The sequence below is a fragment of the Cyprinus carpio genome, chromosome A7 (assembly GCF_018340385.1).
Source record: "Cyprinus carpio isolate SPL01 chromosome A7, ASM1834038v1, whole genome shotgun sequence".
Lineage (NCBI taxonomy): Eukaryota > Metazoa > Chordata > Actinopteri > Cypriniformes > Cyprinidae > Cyprinus > Cyprinus carpio.
In genome coordinates, this window is record NC_056578.1 from 36,447,577 (window position 1) to 36,467,003 (window position 19,427).

General features: G+C 36.7%; 1 protein-coding gene across 8 annotated transcripts in view; it reads left to right on the forward strand.

The window, feature by feature from the left end:
* Positions 1-19,427, forward strand: part of LOC109067730 (neogenin-like) — a 135,903-nt gene that overhangs the window by 98,926 nt on the left and 17,550 nt on the right. For 6 of the 8 annotated variants that reach the window (XM_042761000.1, XM_042760995.1, XM_042761002.1 and 3 more), the window contains exons 8-12: positions 7,832-8,057; positions 9,435-9,589; positions 12,279-12,427; positions 12,921-13,059; positions 15,640-15,689. In XM_042761000.1, the coding sequence (XP_042616934.1) occupies positions 7,832-8,057; positions 9,435-9,589; positions 12,279-12,427; positions 12,921-13,059; positions 15,640-15,689 (719 nt within the window). The remainder of the gene's footprint in view (positions 1-7,831; positions 8,058-9,434; positions 9,590-12,278; positions 12,428-12,920; positions 13,060-15,639; positions 15,690-19,427) is intronic. The other 2 variants (XM_042760999.1, XM_042761001.1) reach the window with 1 other exon arrangement.

Here is a 19,427-nt window from a genome sequence, read left to right on the forward strand (position 1 = left end):
TTCCAAATAAAAAGAAAGCAAGTAGATAAAATAGAAATAGAATAGAGAGTGCTAGTTGTTATATGTTTTTAAAAATGAAAACAATGTGTTGACAAACAATGTACTGTGAAAACAGACGTCACAAATATAGCAAATTGTATACAATTTTAAGATCGCTACGCAAACAGTTAGTTATTAGTTTGAAACTCATTTGAAAGCACTTTGCATGGACATTCATTTGAGTTCTTTTATTTTATTACATTTTATTTCTACCTAAAACCTACCCTGTTGAGATGGTGATACACAAATGTGGACATGTTTGCATTCAAGCATTTCGTACAGTGGGCTTAAACAGCTCGCCCTTTCACAGCAGATTTAGCTTACAAGCAATTGGCAGTTTTGACAAAAATGATTTTCATTTACAATAGTCAATCCTAAAATTTAACTTTAGTAACTTACTTTTCACACCATCACTCACGCATGCACTCAAGCTCTGAATCAGTTCACTGAATTGTTACCAGGAGACTCACTCTGACACGATCATTTGAATCATTGAGTTGTTGACTTGAGAATAGCTACAATCTGATCAGTCCAATTCACGAATGAATCGTTCAGTGCAATTTGTGGATCGATTTAACAGGTTCATTGAACAGAATCAGCTCGCTCATAAACAGGACACCAGTAACACGTCTCAGAGCGGGTGACGATTTCTCAAGTTCAAAATAATGAGGAATTAAGCATTTTTAAGAAACGTAGTGGAGTAAAAAGTATGATATTATGCTTTGGAATGTAGTGAAGTAAAAATAAAAGTTTATCAAAATAAAAAGTACAGATACCTGAAAAAATTTACTCAAGTACAGTAACAAAGTAAAAATACCACTAGTTCTTACTGGACTTTGCAAGTGGGCTTTAGTCCCAGGTATGCTTGTAAAAAAGTGATAGATGAAGCTTCGCTGTGTGTCTGAGCACAATGGCAGACAGGGTGATTGATCTGAGAGCATACAATGCTGATTTGGGCTATATTTATGTTTATATCTCAGCTGTAAGAGCCTGTGGAGCCATAAAACATAAATAGTATGTCTCCGCTGAGGCCTCTCTCTGTGTTCATATGACACTTTAACTAGGCCTGTGTGCCAGACTCGGCTAACAGAAGAGCAAATATGCTGCTCTTATTTATGGCCGCAGAAAGAGCCCTCTAGCTGCTTTCCAACATCTCTGCTTGGTTTACAAGATTCATCACTCACTGGTTGGAATATTGATGTGATTTAGTTGACATTATAAAGCCTGTAGCTGTAACTAAACTCAAAGGAATTATTCTGTTGGAGAATCAAGAAATTAAATTTCAACAAAATGAAGAAATAAACTAGTTTTATGAAGTACCAAAAAGCCATTTTCAGAAAGCAATACTAGATTCAAGCTTATTGTACAAACGTAAAACTTTGTTATAGATAACACTGATATGGATTTGTTGGCCATGCCTTCATTGTTCATTTTTGCTACTTTTGAATGTCCTTTTAAGTATAGTCTTTATTGTTCTACACTTATCCCGACACAGGCTTTTGAAATTTTAAAATCAATGAAATGATGTGAATTATTATGTTTAAAACTATGAAAATCAAACTAAGAGTGACAAAGCATTTCAATAATTATTGTGTGGAAATTATTTATTAAATTATTTATTTAATTAATTTTTTTCAAAAAATGTTCTGCTTCTGTAGCATCATTTATACCACAAAGAACAATTTAGCCCTCAATACATTTTTTTTTATTTTATTTAGTAAACAGTGTCAGTGAAGAGCATGTTTAAGATGAAATAGTGTACCAGACATGTGAGGTGTGAAGAAAAAAAGACAAATTAAGGTAATTAAGCACTGAATGTGCACTTTTTTGATGTTTTTAAGATGCTGAAAAAGTATCAAGAAATAGTTTTTCTTAAAAAACATAAAAACATTTGCCCCATTTTTTAAAGGGGTCATATGATGTTGCTAAAAAATAACATTATTTTGTGTACTTGGTGTAATGAAATGTGTTTATGCGGTTTAAGGTTCAAAAACCTCATTATTTTCCACATACTGTACATTATTGTTTCTCCTCTATTCCCTGCCTTTCTGAAACGCATCGATTTTTACAAAGCTCATCGTTCTGAAAAGCAAGGTGTGCTCTGATTGGCCAGCTGTCTACTGCGTTGTGATTCGCCGAATGCCTCAAGTGTTTGACGGAAATGTTACACCCCTTACCATACTTTGATGTCGTGTCCCAGTGTGACGAGACAAAAACAATAAAACCCATTACAAACGAGGCACTTGTTGCATCCAGTGTGGACATAATTACTGATTATAATGACTTATACTGTCCTTTTTTATGTAAAACCATGTCTGCATTTGTGATCGGAGGAACGGCAAACAACAAATCTACACTGCTCAAAACTTGCATTTGAATCATCAGTGGCAAATTCTTTAAATATAAAAAAAACGTACTTACAGACCGTGAGTCAGAACAAACGGCATTGTAGGCTACTCTCCCAGATTCAGGAAACAGTCCTCTGTAAAATGCGCTCCACACACACAAATATTTGGGTTGAATTGTTCTGGAACAGTGTTGTAAATACAACTTAACCACTGATTTCTAGTTGTGTCCTCTTTTGCAAGGCCAAACAAAGTAGTTTCGCTTTTATAACGAAACACACAGCGTCTCCACGACATCATATGACGCCTTTAAAGAAGGTTGTTTCTGTGGCATGAAAAATTTGTATGAGAAACCGCTATGCCTATCACAGATATAAAAAGCCCATAGGTTAGCTGAAATACACTTTAAAACTCTAAATTGTATTTTGTGAATTCTCATCCTGAACACACCGTGATTTGGTGTGATATAATAATCTCATGTTTGATGTTAGCTTGCTATTCAAACAAAGTGCTATTGCATGTACTTTTGTGTACAAATACCCCGAGCCAAAGCTGCTCAAAGGAGCACAGTGATATTTTTGGTATTGTGACTAAGCATGACAATTGGGACTAAAGTGCATGTCAGAAAATAAATGACTTGAGTTTGAGGACTCTTTGCTCTTTGATGAAGCAGCCGGAGGTTTAGCAGGTGCAGGAGGGAATGGGGGCTCTGCTTGCTGACCCAGAGGGCTGCTATAGCTGGGCAGAGAGGAGTGGGTGTAGACATACAGTAATGACATGCCAGATGGGCGTCTGCCTTCCCAGCAAACACCGAGGAAGTCCCCTGCCAGTATCATGCTGCGACCCATAATCCTGTGCTTTCGTGCTGGGCGGTACGTCCCGCCGAGGCGCCCGTGCCTCCCCCTAGATCTTCCCTGCTGCTCCGGCTTTCATCTCTCAGACTATGGAAGCAAGGCGTCTCAGGAGATGGTGCGCTGCTCTTCATCACGTGAGAGACCTGTTTAATCTCAACAGGGGTGTTGATGGCCTTTAATCCATCATCCTCTCGTATTCATGATGTTTACTTTGAAGAGATAGACTGCTGTCACCGCTGCAATGGTGCCCGCTTCAGATTCAATGCAAAATCGCTGCGGGCCAGCTATATCTCCAATGAAAAATGACCAAGACTAGCGTGTACCTGGCTTCTTGAATATCATAGTAACTCTGTTTATTAAACAAATGCTACTTTTTGCTTCCTTAGCTTGATTTGGCTTTATTTGCTATAACAAAAAAAATTGATTATATTGTCAAGAAAAGCCTGAAGATATCATGAAATATCTAATGAATCTTTTACTTTTAGAATTCTATGCACAATGAAAACATACTGTAACTTTAACTCAAAATATTCTGCCCGCTCCATTTATCAATTTCAAGCTCAGAAATCACTTCTGTTTTGATGTCAAAACTACAAATACATTAACACATGATGGCTTGGCTATGCATAACGGTTGGAAAGAGTGTCTCTGATAATTTTAGTGTGACCCAAAATGGTTTATGCAGCAAATTGCAGTGGAAATTGTTTTGTAATCCTGTCACATTGTAATGCAAAATTATGCAAATAGCCCTCTTTTCTTTTTATTCGTTTTGAACTTTTTGTTCTATTCAAAATGTTCTCTCCTTTATGTGACTGAAGTTAACAATGTACCTAACTGTATATTTTTTTTATGATTAAATGTTTCCAATGTCCTCTGTGCTCACATATAGCAAACTGTCTGTTTTTAAAAGTTATATTCCATCTTAAATAAGTTCAAAGATGATGTGTGCTTCATAGTCGACATACCATGGAAAACTTTTGTAAAACTATACTGTAATTGGTCTAAGAAACCTATCATGGTTGTGACCATTAACAGCAAACAGCTTTATGAAATATATAGAAGGAGAACAAAGCGATAGATATGTTTGTGGTTAAGCTGCCCATTTCTCCTCTTAAAAACACTCATATTGGGCTTTTAGCTAGTGTCTATAAATCAAGAGCTCCTTCTCATTTCAGCAGCAGTCGATTCTGTCATGTTATCCCATGAGTACAGGTGAAGAACACAAACCTCAGTGAGAATAAATGAAATAACCCCGTTTTTATGCCTTCAAGCCCTTCCAGACCCCTCACGATAATAGCATGTTCCCTCAGATAAATAGTAGAGAAGGTGTAAGATTTACTGCCAATGGATGAAGTCTTTATGTGTGCAGCAGGAACTATGTCGCATCTCTTGTACCGTGGCCATTTCAGTCCATACCCATCTGTGTAAGATGAAAGCAGGAGCGTTTAAGTGGTCATTAGCAGTGCACTGCGCTCCCTCTCTCAGACAGCGACATCATAAGGTGATGGAGGTGAATGAGGCAGTCTTTCCTAAATTTATATTTTTCCCATATCCTCATGATTCTTTGGTGACCTACATAGTACATAACCATTATTGCTCTGAGCAGCCATTTCTGTTTTAATTTGCATATTCCCGAAATACCATTTGCTTAATATTAAAATCATAATTACATCGATTTACAGCAAACATGGAGTTAACAATAATCCTTTTGCATTTCCATTTTACACCAAAGGCCTTGTGACCTTTTTGCTTAGCTTCAGTGTGTATCATTAATAAGGCGATGTCACCATCTGTTCCAATGGCAGCAGCTCTTGCTCTCTGCTATGAATAGAATCGGTATTAATCTTCTGCTGCTCTCCACCGTACATCACATGACTGCGTTCACCATCAGACAGACACTTAGGAGACTCTTGAAGCTGATGGTCGTGATCATCCTGATAACCTCCTAGTTGAATAAATGTATGTTAAAAAAAAACGTAGTCATTAAAGTTATTAAAACTTCAGCTTGGTGTTTTTTAATAGTTTTCTGCGTAGAGTAGATTGAGATTTACTTTAGCATCTTCTGTGTTTTTTTTTTTTTCATGTGTTGCGATTGAACAGCCGCAAAAACAGTTTACTCCTAAAGGCCTGTTCACAGCAAGACAAATACTCAGTGCGAAAGGTTGGCACAGCAGACTCTGTCATTTGAATGAATGGCTGTCAATGTGTCTGTCGAGACTGACACACACATTCTCATGCCGTCAATGCGACATGGATCTTCTAATGTCTGCCAGCCAACTTTAGTAATACAGTCTGAAAACACTTTCTTCTCTGTGACAAGAAGGTGTATAGTAAACATTGCTTTCATTCATTTCATTCAACCTGTCTGCCTTTGTTTACGCATTGATTCACAAAAATTGGATCAAACATTCTTGTTGGTTTAAACAGGCCTTGGCATTGTGAGAACTTTAAAAACTGAATTCTGAATGACAGCGTGCAAAAAAATAAAAAATACTCTCAAAACAGCCATCACCTGGTCTAGAATACAAATGCAGATTAGCTGGAGCATAATTTGAGCTACTTTTATGATGCTGTTGATTTTAGTGATGATTTTGAATATAAGTTTTGGCATTCTTTCCATAATCAAGTTCATAAAAACTGTACTTATATGACTAGAAAACAGCTGCCCCCCTTATTTGAGCAAAATGGCTGCCAAGTGAACTGACTGAACCAGAAGGAGAAGAACAACTACAGAGAGAATGTCACGCACCACACAAAGCTGAACCAGAGATAAATGCTGAATGATTTTTTTTCTCCCTGCGGTTAGACAGATGAACATTGAAGGCTACTCTTTGTGGAAAACTGTAATTGCTACAACTAATGTTTAATTTGCTCTCCGTCTAATGGATCTTGTCATTTAGGGGAAGCTATAAGCTAATGAGTGCTGAATGCAGTTCAGAATAAAGTAATTTGAAGAGCATAATGCATTTTTTCAACATTATATGGTACTTTTAAACCCTCGGTTAACAAGCAGAGGGAAACTGTATTGTTCAGAGTTTGCTTTTTAGAGCTCAGGAGACTTATTAGATATATATTTTGTTACACTTCTCCTAAAATTCCTTAGGGTACATAAAAGAAACAAATGAGACTATTAGCTATAAAATCAATGTGTATAAACACAGCTCAGACCATATGATCTTTCATATCGAAATCTCTGGTTTTCAATTCCATACTTAGGTTTATTGCAATCCATTTGTTCTTAGTCTCTGTTCACTCCCCATTCTTTGGTTTCATTGTTCTCATTTGTTAGTTTTATTTCCTGTACAATCCACAATCGTGTCCATTTTTTTTTTGAGAGAGAGAGAGAGAGTTATTATCAGAAATTCTCTGCCATTTGAATCATGGACCTCATAAGTTTTATTGATCTTTATGACAAGATTTTTAATGGAAATGAGATGAGATATTTTCTCTGGTGCTGTATGCTGATTGTGTTTCAGTCTCATTAACATAGAGAAAAAAAGGACCAAAGTATTACTTGTTTTAGACATTTCATTACCTACTCACAGTCAGCGGATCATATGTGAATGAAACGGGACATCAATCATACATATAATGCTCTCTTGATGTTCAGTCCTTCCACAGCTGCTTCTTTTGGCAGATGCAAATGAAACACAGTTTGTTTCATTCAAAGAGCTGCTGTTGCCAAAAGCACAACTTTATTGCAGTCCACAAAAGCAAATAATCTTGACACATTTTTAGAGCTGCTTTGTGTCAAGTTTCACTCCGCTGGTAAAAAAAACAACAGTCAGACGTTCTTAGATTTAACCACAGAGGCCTCAGCATGAAATATTTAGCATATCTGTGTGAAGATCGTAAAGCCTTGGACCTTTAGATGTGTTAGTGGTTGAAATGGATGGCCTTCGTGCCTCATTCTTCTTTGGATCAGCTTGTTTTTTTCCCAGTTACGCTCAAAAGAATAGTTGTTTAGTTTACACAAAAAAAAATCTTTTTATTCATCCACTCACCTACATCCAAAACCCATATGACATTGACAGAAAATCTTTCTCTTCCATACGATCAAATATGCTACAAGAGTGCTGTCATTGATGCTGAAATCTCATTTGTGCGTATGTACAGTGCATAGTTATGAAACGGCACATATTTTTTTGCAACCAAGTGCATTTGGTTTCTGCAAATGCCTTTTGATAGCTATACTGTAGTACAATAGTTTTAGTGAATAACATTGTGTCTAATTTTAAGGTGATCTACTTTTTTAAGAGTGGAAATTCAAAAATATGCCTCCTGCAATTCAGCTTTCCATCATTGTTTCCACTTCAGCTGTTTGTTTTCCAACTACATGCCCGACATTCTTCCATTATGATTGCATTATTCATGTTTCTTTGTGATTATTTCACTGTTTTGTTGATTTCCTGTCATGGACGCCATTGTGTTATGGTTTTTGTTCTGTTTTTTTCTTTTTATGTGTTCCCTCTGTTCTGTTCTTCCCTCCCTCCCTGAATTTCTGTGTGATTTCACTAAACACCCATCTCCACCCTTTATTTCTGCTTTCACTCACCCCCTCCACTCACACCACCCCACTGTCTGCACTCAAAGATGTAGCTATCCCCTCCCCCCCTCCCACCTCACTGACCCGTGCCACTACTGACCGTCTAATGCCAGGCTCCAGAGGCAGCGCTGGTCCCACGCCCTCCGCCCCCCGTGATGTTGTGGCCTCCCTGGTCTCCACCCGCTTCATCAAGCTGACCTGGCGCCTTCCTGCTGAACCGCATGGAGATGATGTCACCTACTCAGTCTACTACAGCCTGGAGGGAAATAACAGGCAGGGCATTTATATATCTATCATACATACATACACAACTTTTGTGAACAACTTTTATTCAGCAATGATTTATTAAATTAATGCAAAATCATAGTAAACATTGTTGCAAAAGATTTCTGTTTCAAGTAAATGCTGTTCTTTTGGACTTTCTACTCACCAATGAATCCTCAGCACAATTGTTTTTAATATTGATAATAATAGGAAATATTTCTTGAGCACCAAATCAGAATGTTTTCTGAAGGATCATATGACACTGAAGACTGGAGCAATGGCTGCTTTGCCAGCACAGGAATAAATAGTAATAATACAAAAAAAAAAAAAAAAAAAAAAAAAAAAATATATATATATATATATATATATTAAAATAGAAAACTATTTTAAATTGTAATGATATTTCACAATATTAGTGCCTTTTCTGTATTTTTAATCAAATAAATGCAACCTTGGTGAGCATAAGAGACTTCTTTCAAATACATAAAAAAGGACCTAGTTTGAATGGTATTGTACCTGCAATTATTTATTTATTTAATATTACAAAAACTGTAAAGAATATCTGTAGGTCATGTTTAATCCTAATATCAAAAGAATGAAATGTAGAAATTATATTTTGTTTAAGAAAAATTAAGCTATCCCCCATCTCACTACCTGATTTTTTTTTTTTTTTTTTTTTTTTAAATCTAATAATGTAACTGTCATAACTGGAATATATTATTTCACATTTAACTCATAAATTACTTTTTGTAATGCCTTTAATGCATATTTAAGTAAATAAATGTACAAGTATTTATGTTACTATTTAAAAATTACTTTTGAAAATATTGCATTACAGTAAAGAGAATCTAATGAGAATCACTATTGAGTATAATGACAATAAAAAAAAAAAACGAGGTAAAAATACAGATGCATTATGGTAATAAGATTTGTTTTTGTGCTTCCTTGTCAATAAAAAAAACATTAATGCAAAATAAAAAATATGAATTGCACAAAATTGGCTTACTTTTATGCAAATAAATAAATATATTTTTTATATAAAATAACTTTAAAATGTAATATAGTGCTTATATAATTATGTAATAAAAATATAATACATTTATTGTAGTAATAATAATGTAAATTGACTGTAGTGAAATGTAATCCAGATGTTTTTATGACGTTCACCCTCCAAGAAGCCTTTAATTATGAATGCTATTTATTATTGTATCCTTTTTTTTTTTTTGCTATTATTTTATGTCACATGTTGTTCTTATTAATATTTATAATGCCATTCTGTATGAGATGTTATTGACTACAGAAGAATAAGAAAAGCTTTATACCAACGAATCAGCGGTCAGCTCCTGTTTCAGTCTCGTGTCACGTTGTTTCTCTGATGCTGTATAGGGAGAGGATAGTGAACACCAGCCGTCCAGGAGAAATGCAAGTCACCATTCAGAACCTCATGCCAGACACCAAGTACTCCTTCCGCGTGGTGGCCCACAACAGAAACGGCCCTGGAGAGAGCTCAGCGCCTCTGAGGGTCGCCACCCAGCCCGAAGGTAAGATCTCCACTTCCTGTTAACATACTTATCCAATCAGAATGTGTTTAAATGAGATGGACTAATTAAAATCTGATGTTTACTGGCTTAACACAGTTGCATTACGAATTAAGCTCTGACAGGTATCAGAAGGCTATATAATGCATGAAATCAAGCTTGCGTAGCTAGTGTCTGACATGCTTTTTTGGGCCTATGAGATTATGCTGAACATTTTCTCTGGATGTTTTCTTTCCCAAAACCTCCCCAATGCCTCCATGTCAGTTTAAAATCTCATTATATAGCTAAGCACAAGTAAACATCTGCTGGCTTTTAAGCAAATACTACACCTTTTGAACATCGCCGAAGGTATATGGCCAGAATCCATCAACATGAAACATTATCAGCCCAAACACAGCACAGGAGAAGCTGTTTCTGGGTCAGACTTGCTCCTCTGTGCGTCCTTGGCTCTGACTGCTATAAGCACTTCATAATGTGTGTTAGCAGGATTCTGGCACTCCCGGGAATCCTGCTGCTAGGGATCGGCCTCTGAGGCTGACACACATATTGCTGTGAACATTATGAATGAATCTGAACACAAGTCATCTATGCACACATACACACACACACCCGTAGAGCGCACTTAATCCAGTGTAGGCGCCCCTTCCCATCCTGTAAGACATCGGTATCAAAAGCAAGCGTTGATGTTGGACAGAATGAATGTCTGTGGAACTGAGATAAAGTGATTTCTCTCTGTCGTTTGAGATGCCAGAAATGCGTGATCAAAGTTTGAAAAGTGATTCATGTAAGACACCAAATGCAGTTTATTTTAGAGCTCGAGCATGAAAGGTGGTTCAGGGTAACCAAAACTGGATGAATGTATTTAAACAGTTGTTGCAAACATGTGGCGAAGTGGCTGGAACTTGCTGGTTGTTTGTTGCTGGTTCAAGCCCCTGTGGAACCCAAAAGGAGAGGTTTTGAGGAGCATTTGTACTGCTCTTCCCCATACAATGAAAGTATGCATATAGTGACCACTGACCAGAGACTGTCATGTTCCAGAAAGGACATAAAAGAACCAAAAAGGAAGTCCGTACTATTTGTAGGTTATATTTCAAGCCATATGGTCACACTGTGGTGATTTTTAGCAAATAATGACCAATGTTTTAGCCTGTTTCTCATATAAGTCCCTGCATTTGTGAAAAAAATTGTGCTTAATTGTATTGAATGTGCACTTTTAGTGTATTTCAAATCTTAAAAGTATATTTTTAAAAAGCTTGCACTTGCAGATAATATAATATTAATAAAAATAAAAAGCCTCTTGTGTGTACTTAAAGAGAATACACTTTCACACTAAAGTACATTTTTAAGTTCTACTTTAAAGTACTTTTTAAATCATTATCTTTTAATAATCTTTTGTTGTGCTTTAAAGAAGTACACATATTTTGATGTGTTGACTAACATAAAAAAGCACATGTAAAGTATTGGATTATAATTTGAACAGTAGTGTATTATTCAGTATTACTATTTAAAGATGATACTGTATGTTTTAAACGTGCACTAAATTGCAATAAATCTGCAATTACAAATATATTTAAATGCATCAAATTTAAGTTTCACTAGAAATAGCATTCAAGTATATTTTAATTGATCATAAACGCTTGTCAGTAATTTTGGCAGTACACATTACTGCCCATATTTCGAAGACAGTATAAGTAATTATGCATATAATATTGCATATGAAGATGTACATAAATCCTACTTCAGTGAGTCAAAAAGCTCAGCTAATTGCATTTATGCTACATTTTAATGTAATTGCAATTAACATGCAGTTCAGTTCACAATTAAACATATTCTGTTCTAACTGTATTATTTCTGTAATACATACTTATTTTATAATAATGCTTTAAAGTGTCCTTTTTTCATAGTGGTGGTCACTCTATGCTTTTGTTTAATGAAAACGAGCAGCATGAACATTATTCATAATTTCTTCTTTTGGGTTACATGGAAGAAATAAAGTCACACGGGTAGTAAATTATGAAAGAATCAATTTTTGGTGAACTATTCCTTCAACAGCAGGTTTCTCCAGTGGGATTGTTCCTGTAATAAGAGTATTGTGGGTCGCTTTGGATAAAAGTGTCTGCTAAATGACTACATGCTAACTTATTTCAAAATTGGCCAGTTGTTTTATGTCCATGCTATTTGAATTCTACTATATTTCATTTCATGTAGAGCTCAGTTTAGATTGGCTTTACATGACGACTTCCTGAAGGCATGTCAGTTGTGAGCGTGTTGGAAAACAACAGATTTAACGGACACTCATCAGAGCCCATAATTGAATGTAATGATTCATGACCCTAGCAAGTAAACAAAAGTTAAGCAACATAGAATCTCATTTCCATTCTCTCCGCTCTGCTAAGCAAATTAAATAACGTCAGCCTTGCAGTTTGAGCTGACGTGTGTTAGTCTGTTTTCTGCCAGAGGTGTCTGCCGACACATGCCACTGTCATATGCTCAGCCGAGAAGAGATATCTCTCTCTATTCGAGTCGATTTCAAAGTGCTTTATTGGCGTGACTGTTTTACAGACAATATTGCCAAAGCATCAATGGAATTATCAAAGAGAAACAGTGATAGACAAAAGGTGGCAGTAATAAAACATGAAATGATAAATTATAATAGTTTTTCATATTTTTCTCCATTCTTCCTAACTACTAGTCCAGGTACCTGGCCCTGCTCCAAACCTACATGCAGTGGTCATGTCCCCCACCACAGTGAGTCTCAGCTGGGACATGCCCCTCACCGGCAATGGCGAGATCCAAAACTACAAAATCTACTACATGGAGAAGGGCATGGACAGTGAGCAGGTAAAAGCATCTTCACCCAGCCTCTGTAATATCCTGTATAAAAGCATTGTGATATTTGATAATGCATGTGAAATGTTCATGCTGGAGAACAGATGGAGCTCTGTGGTCTGTCCTGAGCACAAGCTTTTGTATATTTTTATTCTAGATTTTGTTTATTTTTTATTAGTGAAAACTTCTAGTCCGATTCCAAATGTAAAGATTCATGTCTAAGTTGTATAAGAATGTGGTTTTTTTTATAATATTCATAATAGTAACTATAGTTTCATGTATTAATTTAGCGGATGGTTTTATCAAAAGCTTCCTAGTGAGGAGTGTATAAATATTTATAAAAATCATGAATGGATCAAAGATAAATAATGTTAATTATGAATAAAATGAACTGTTAATTAATTATTAAAAATAACATGTTAAATAATTAGCAATTTTCCGTCTACAATTTTGTTACTGATGTCATAATTCAGCCTTTATCTTGAATCTCTCTCTTTTCTATCAGGATCTGGATGTGAACACACTGTCCTACACCATGACTGGACTGAAGAAGTTCACAGAGTACAGTTTCAGAGTGGTGGCCTATAACAAGCATGGACCTGGAGTGTCCACTGAGGACATATCCGTGCGCACATACTCTGATGGTACTTATAATAAATCTAGTCTTTTTGTTTTGTTTTGCTAGTCAGTTTCTTCCCCAAACCCCTACACTTTTTCGCTCCGCAAAATAATCATAATAAGGGGTCTCTTACAAGAGCTCAACCAGGCAATAAACAAAACCAGCATTAAGCCAACTATCATCTATATCCCTGCTGTAGTTACTGTACATCAACAGAGCAATATCACCAGGGTCCAAAATTAACTTTATGCCACACCTGTCAGTGGTGAGTGAATTGACCTGTCAGTGAATTAAAAAATTTAAAAAATTGCTGGGCATAAAGATTTGTTACCACCCATGAAACTTTATTTTTTTAGTTATTACTTTATATTTCAGCTGGGGACTCGTGAGCTTCTAGCCACCTGTTAAAAGTTTTATGCTCACTGTTAAATTATTCTTCCAAGGCCATTTCTCTTACAGTTTCTGTGAGATGGTGTCAATAACCTTTTCTAAATTGTGTTGGTGAAAACAGCATTAAAATGCCATGATGTAGTGCTACGAGATATATAAAAGAAGCCATGGACAGTGGTGAAATGTACAGTTTAGTGGTCATTATTTAAAAATATTGGCCACTCAATGCTGGTATTGACCAGAATCAGAATCCAGTCCACCAGAGAGCCATTTAAGATGAAACACTACCAACAAATCCATTGTTCATTCAGCTCTGCTCAGTTTTGAGATGTTGTCTTCTTTCAGTCTAGTGGAAAGAAAATATCCAAAATGTAAATTCATTTGTTATGTCATGACACTTCTGTGGATTTCAGTTACAAAACTTATCTTTAAAGTCCATTTTCTCAAAATGAGTTTTTTTCCCCCTCATGCAATAAGCCAGAAATCTAGACTTCAGGAGCACACAACTGAAGGTTTTTACAGAAGGGCTTGCACATTTAACATTCACCTCATTTAACATCCATTTAACATTTGTGGCTGTATTTTCTGATTTATGGAGCAATCAAAAGACAGATCCCATCAAGAAAAAAGCCTTTAACTCTAATATGTCAGCAAAAAACTTTTAACCATAAAAACATTACTTTACAGAAAACTTTGTCAAGAAAAAAGTGTCTTAAAGGCTTTATTCGTCCCCAAAATCACAATTTTGTCTTCATTTTCTCACCTTGTTAAAGTTGTTCCAAACCTGTATGAGTTTCTTTCTTCTTTTGAGCACAAAAGAAAATATTTTGAAGAATGTAAGGAATTAAACAGTTGATGGTAGCCATTGACCGGGTTGGACCCCCTTTTGCCTTCAGAACTGCCTTAATTCTTCGTGGCATAGATTCAACAAGGTGTTGGAAACATTCCTCAGAGATTTTGGTACAAATTGACATGATAGCATCACACAGTTGCTGCAGATTTGTCGGCTGCAAATCCATGATACGAATCTCCCGTTCCACCACATCCACAAGCTGCTCTGTTGGATTGAGATCTGGTGACTGTGGAGGCCATTTGAGTAAAGTGAACTCATTATCATGTTCAAGAAACCAGTCTGAGATGATTCGAGCTTTGTGACATGGTGCATTATCCTGCTGGAAGTAGCCGTCAGAAGATAGGTACACTGTAGTCATAAAGGGATGGACATGATCAGCAACAATACTCAGGTAGGCTGTGGTGTTTAAATAATGCTCAATTGCTACCAAAGTGAAAATATCCCCCACACCGTTACACCACCACCACCAGCCTGAACCGTTGAGACAAGGCAGGATGGATCCATGCTTTCATGTTCTTTACGCCAAATTCTGACCCTACCATCTGAATGTCACAGCAGAAATTGAGACTCATCAGAACAGGCAATGTTTTTCTAATCTTCTATTGTCCAATTTTGGTGAGCCTTTGCGAATTGTAGCCTCCGTTTCCTGTTCTTAGCTGACAGGAGCGGCGCCCGGTGTGGTCTTCTGCTGCTGTAGCCCATCTGCTTCAGGGTTCAACGTGTTGTGTGTTCAGAGATGGTATTCTGCATACCTTGGTTGTAACGAGTGGTTATTTGAGTTACTGTTGCCTTTCTATCTGACCTCTGACATCAACAAGGCAATTTCGTCCAGACAATTGCTGCTTACTGGATATTTCCTCTTTTTCAGACCATTCTCTGTAAACCCTAGAGATGGTTGTGCGTGAAAATCCCAATAGATCAGCAGTTTTTGAAATACTCAGACCAGCCCGTCTGGCACTAACAACCATTCCACGTTCAAAGTCACTTAAATCCACTTTCTTCACCATTCTGATGTTCAGTTTGAACTTCAGCAAGTGGTCTTCATCACATCTAGATGCCTAAATGCATTGAGTTGCTGCCATGTGATTGGCTGATTAGCAATTTGTGTTACCAAGCAATTGAATAGATGTACCTAATAAAGTGGCCGGTGAGTGTATGTGTATATACTGTATATATATACATACTGTGGAAATCAATGGCTACCGTCAACTATTTGGTTACCAAAATTTCTTAGAATTTTCATTTTGGGGTGAACTATCCCTTTAATGTGTTGTGAATAATAAACTGGGGAAACTGAAAGCCTGTTCTTGCCTTAATAAAAGCTGAGGATATGTTAGCTAATGCTCTTCTCCCTCTGTTCAGTCCCCAGTGCTCCGCCACAGAACACGACGTTTGAAGTGCTGAACTCTAAGGTAAGGCTGTATGACTGTCAGGTTGTATGGGCTCCGGCCGTGTGCCACCAGCTGCTGCTGGGTAAAGTCTACAGTAGTTCTGATGAAGGCGCTCCTCTGTTGCTGTGATTTGATGAGCTGCACATCTGTGCTCAGCTAGAATACTGTCACAGAGCTTTACATTCTCATTCATTCTTCCTCTATTCACCTCCCCCTCTTTCTCGAGATACAAATGATATTTGTCTAGCTGCCGGGGAATACGAGTCTTCCTCCTGTTGTTTTTATTCATGAGACTGTTTATGTTTCTAGTCATATGTAGACAAGTGTCTTGGGCTGCAAGAATGCATTTAGCACTTTTATTTCATCGTATTTGCCAGGGCAAGCATGACTTTTGCTTTTGCACATCCTTGGAATTTCAACAAACCCCAGAGCCAAACTATTAAAGTCACCGTGAAATCAAAACTGACAATTCTTATTTATTTATTTTGGAATTTCTAAAATTTATGTTAAAATAACTTCCCCTCCATCTCACAACATGCGAGACCGCAGTGTTATTTTAATGGCATTAAGATACTATGATATTTTTAAATTGTTTGATTTTTTTATTTTCCTTTTTCCTTTTTTTTTTTTTGTTAAGTTTTTGTAAAAAAAAATTAGGCATGTCTATAGTAAATAACAGTCAAGGTCTATAAAAGGTATGAAAGTCGTCATCAGAATACTCCATCTGCCATCAGACATGCAATCTGGGTTATTTTGGTTTTCTTCGCTTACAAAAGTGTTCCCGTCACTTCATATAACCCAGATTGCACGTCTGATGGCAGATGGAGTATTCTGATGACGACTTTCATACCTTTTATGGACCTTGACTGTTATTTACTTGGCAGTCTATGGGACGGTCACAGGCCTCCCAGTTTTCATCCAAAATATCTTAAATTGTGTTCAAAAGATGAACAAAGCTTTTATGGGTTTGAAACGACATGGGGGTAAGTGATTAATGACAAATTTTCATTTTGGGGTGGAGTATCCCTTTAAGCACAAAACCATTAATGCTACAGAGATGATGTTCTTAAAATGTTCTACTGAAAAAAGTATTAAACATTAGACATATTTTGTTACCACAACATCGTAGATTTATTTCTTGGTATGACTATTTTACATACAATATTGACAAAGCAAAACAGATGACAGACAAAAAAACATGTCAGGTTAAATATGAATTAATATGCATGTATGTATATAAAACGTAACATTCAACAAGACATTAAAGAACCCATCTATAGACCTTACTTAGCTCTGTACCTTCTTTCTTCTGGTTAGTATTTCCACAGCATAAAGGTAAGATCTTACAGATTTATGCAGGAACCACTTGTTTTAAAATCTTCCCGCTCTACTGACATTTGTTATGACATCCGCTTCGAACATTATGTACATGATAACTCTACAATAAGTAAATTCACTTCACCAGCGATGCTATAGAGCAACCACAAAAACAGAACTTCAAAGACAAAATTCTAAAGATGCCTGCGCATTGTTTCTCTGGTCTATCGTTAGAGATCTGTTATATCATGTATTCCGTGGTATGCAAATAATCTGCGTAACATAGTACTGCTTAAAGTTATACACATTTTGAGTAAGGAAACATAAATAAAGAGTGGGACGCACTTGGTAGAGTTATGTGCAATAAGCAGTGAAAAAGAACTCAATGCAGTGCTTGCGCTGACTGACACACTGCCAAAGCACGCGCACTGAAAGCCCCTCCCAGACAGCATGTGATCGCGAAAACAGATCTCTTTCATGTTTTATTGTGCTTGAATGGTCAAATACGCACACAGTAATGCCATAATCCCTGTCGTGTTGAGTATTCAAATAAACACAGTCTGTTATATGTTAAATAAATGAAAAACAGTTGGGTGAAAACCGGATGTGTTTCAGTACATTGGTTTGGTCTTAAAGGGACAGCAGCCTTATTTACCTGCTGCTGTCTGTCATTATTAATGTTAATCATGTTTGATTGATACAGCGCATTGTTTTATTTATACACTTTATTAAATTTCTGTAATATTTCTTAGTACATGTACACAAATAAACCTAGCCTATTGTAGCTGAATTAATTAAAGGTTTATTTCATATTTATTTGTTCGGTTGTTTTTGTCATTTTCAGCTTTTTCTTATTTTTAATAATAAAAATAAAATAAAAATAGCTATATCGAGGTACATATCGTTATCGTGAAATAAAATTTCTCATACCGTGAAATAATATTTTGGTCATATCGCCCACCCCTGTTAAGACTTGTATGGCTTAATATAACATAAATGATGTCTCCTACTGAAATATGTAGTAGAAAACCCATGAAAGATTTAAAACTTTATAAAGACCCACGTCTTTGTTCTCTTCACTTGCCTTTGAGGCTTTTAGTAGACCACAGCTACTGAAAGAGCTTACAGGTGAAGATGGATATAAGCGTAGGCTTAACCCAAATGTTGTACCATCGATTTTTCCAAACAAGGAGTCTAAACGCCCCTGGATATTGAGTAAAATCCACGCTGAGAAACTCCTTCAGTGTCTGCGGCGTCATGATAAGCGTCAGCATCTAGCGTTTCTTGTCTCTGCTGTCTGTAAGTTCTTTCAGAAGCTGTGGTCTACTAAAAGCCTCAAAGGCATCAGGGCTAAAGTGGAGAGAACAAAGACGCGGGTCTTCAGGAAGTTTTATTCGTTCACAGGCATCTTCCCATTATTTTCTCCTCTTCTTATCGCTAAGAAAGCAGTGAAGCCTTACATGGCTTCTCTTGTTACCCTTCGCTTGAAAATTACAACCAAAATCCACACAATGTGGTATCATATCAGTATTTTATTTTCCAAGTTGTGTTGTGGTAAAAATAGCAACAGGTAGCAAATAGCAAATAACGCTGTTAGCTCACCGAGTGCGACCATTTGACATCATCGAAATAATGACACCCCCACAGTCCAAAATATGTATAAAACTTTGTGGAGTTTTTAAATAATGTAAATCTTTCATGGGTTTTAGTTAGAAACATCATTTCTGTAAGAAACATAATTTACGTTATATAATATGTTATATTAATCCATAAAGGTTTTAATAGCCAGTTTCTTTTAAAGGTAAAACACCCTAGCAAGAGCATATAAACCATTCAGAACATGTTAGCAACCACCTAGAGCACCCTAGCATAATGACAGCAAGTTTTGCACAGGCATAACTTGCATTTTCTTTAAATAATGCAACAATCCAGTTCAACTGCAGTCTCTTTTCATTGTGGGTTATACACAGATCCACACACTTTCAAGCCTGTAATGGGTTTTATGGCTCAGTAATTAGCACTGAATAATAATGAAGGCTTTAAGTCCCAGACAGAAGCTTTTTTCAGTTTTGTATAAGATGGTTAATTAGTGGGCTTCTACTGACTGTATCAGGACCCCCTCACGTGTCCCTGGGGTGCTACGCAACAGACAGGGGGGATTCAGTCTCAGTGTGTATAATGAACACAATGACTTACTGCACGTGAGGCCTCCACTGGCAGCACCGTGCACCCTTGTGACCCATAAGTCAATTAAAACAAGTTTGTTTGGCTGAAAACACAAGCAGTAGTTAGCGCGGTAAACTGGAATTGGTAGAAAATTGAAATACAGTAATTGCATACATGGTGCAGATTTAATTCGGTTTATTCCCTTATGGCCCATGAACACTGCAACTGTGGATGCCATTAATTAATTCCCCACCCACGCTGGGCGGCCCCTCTCCC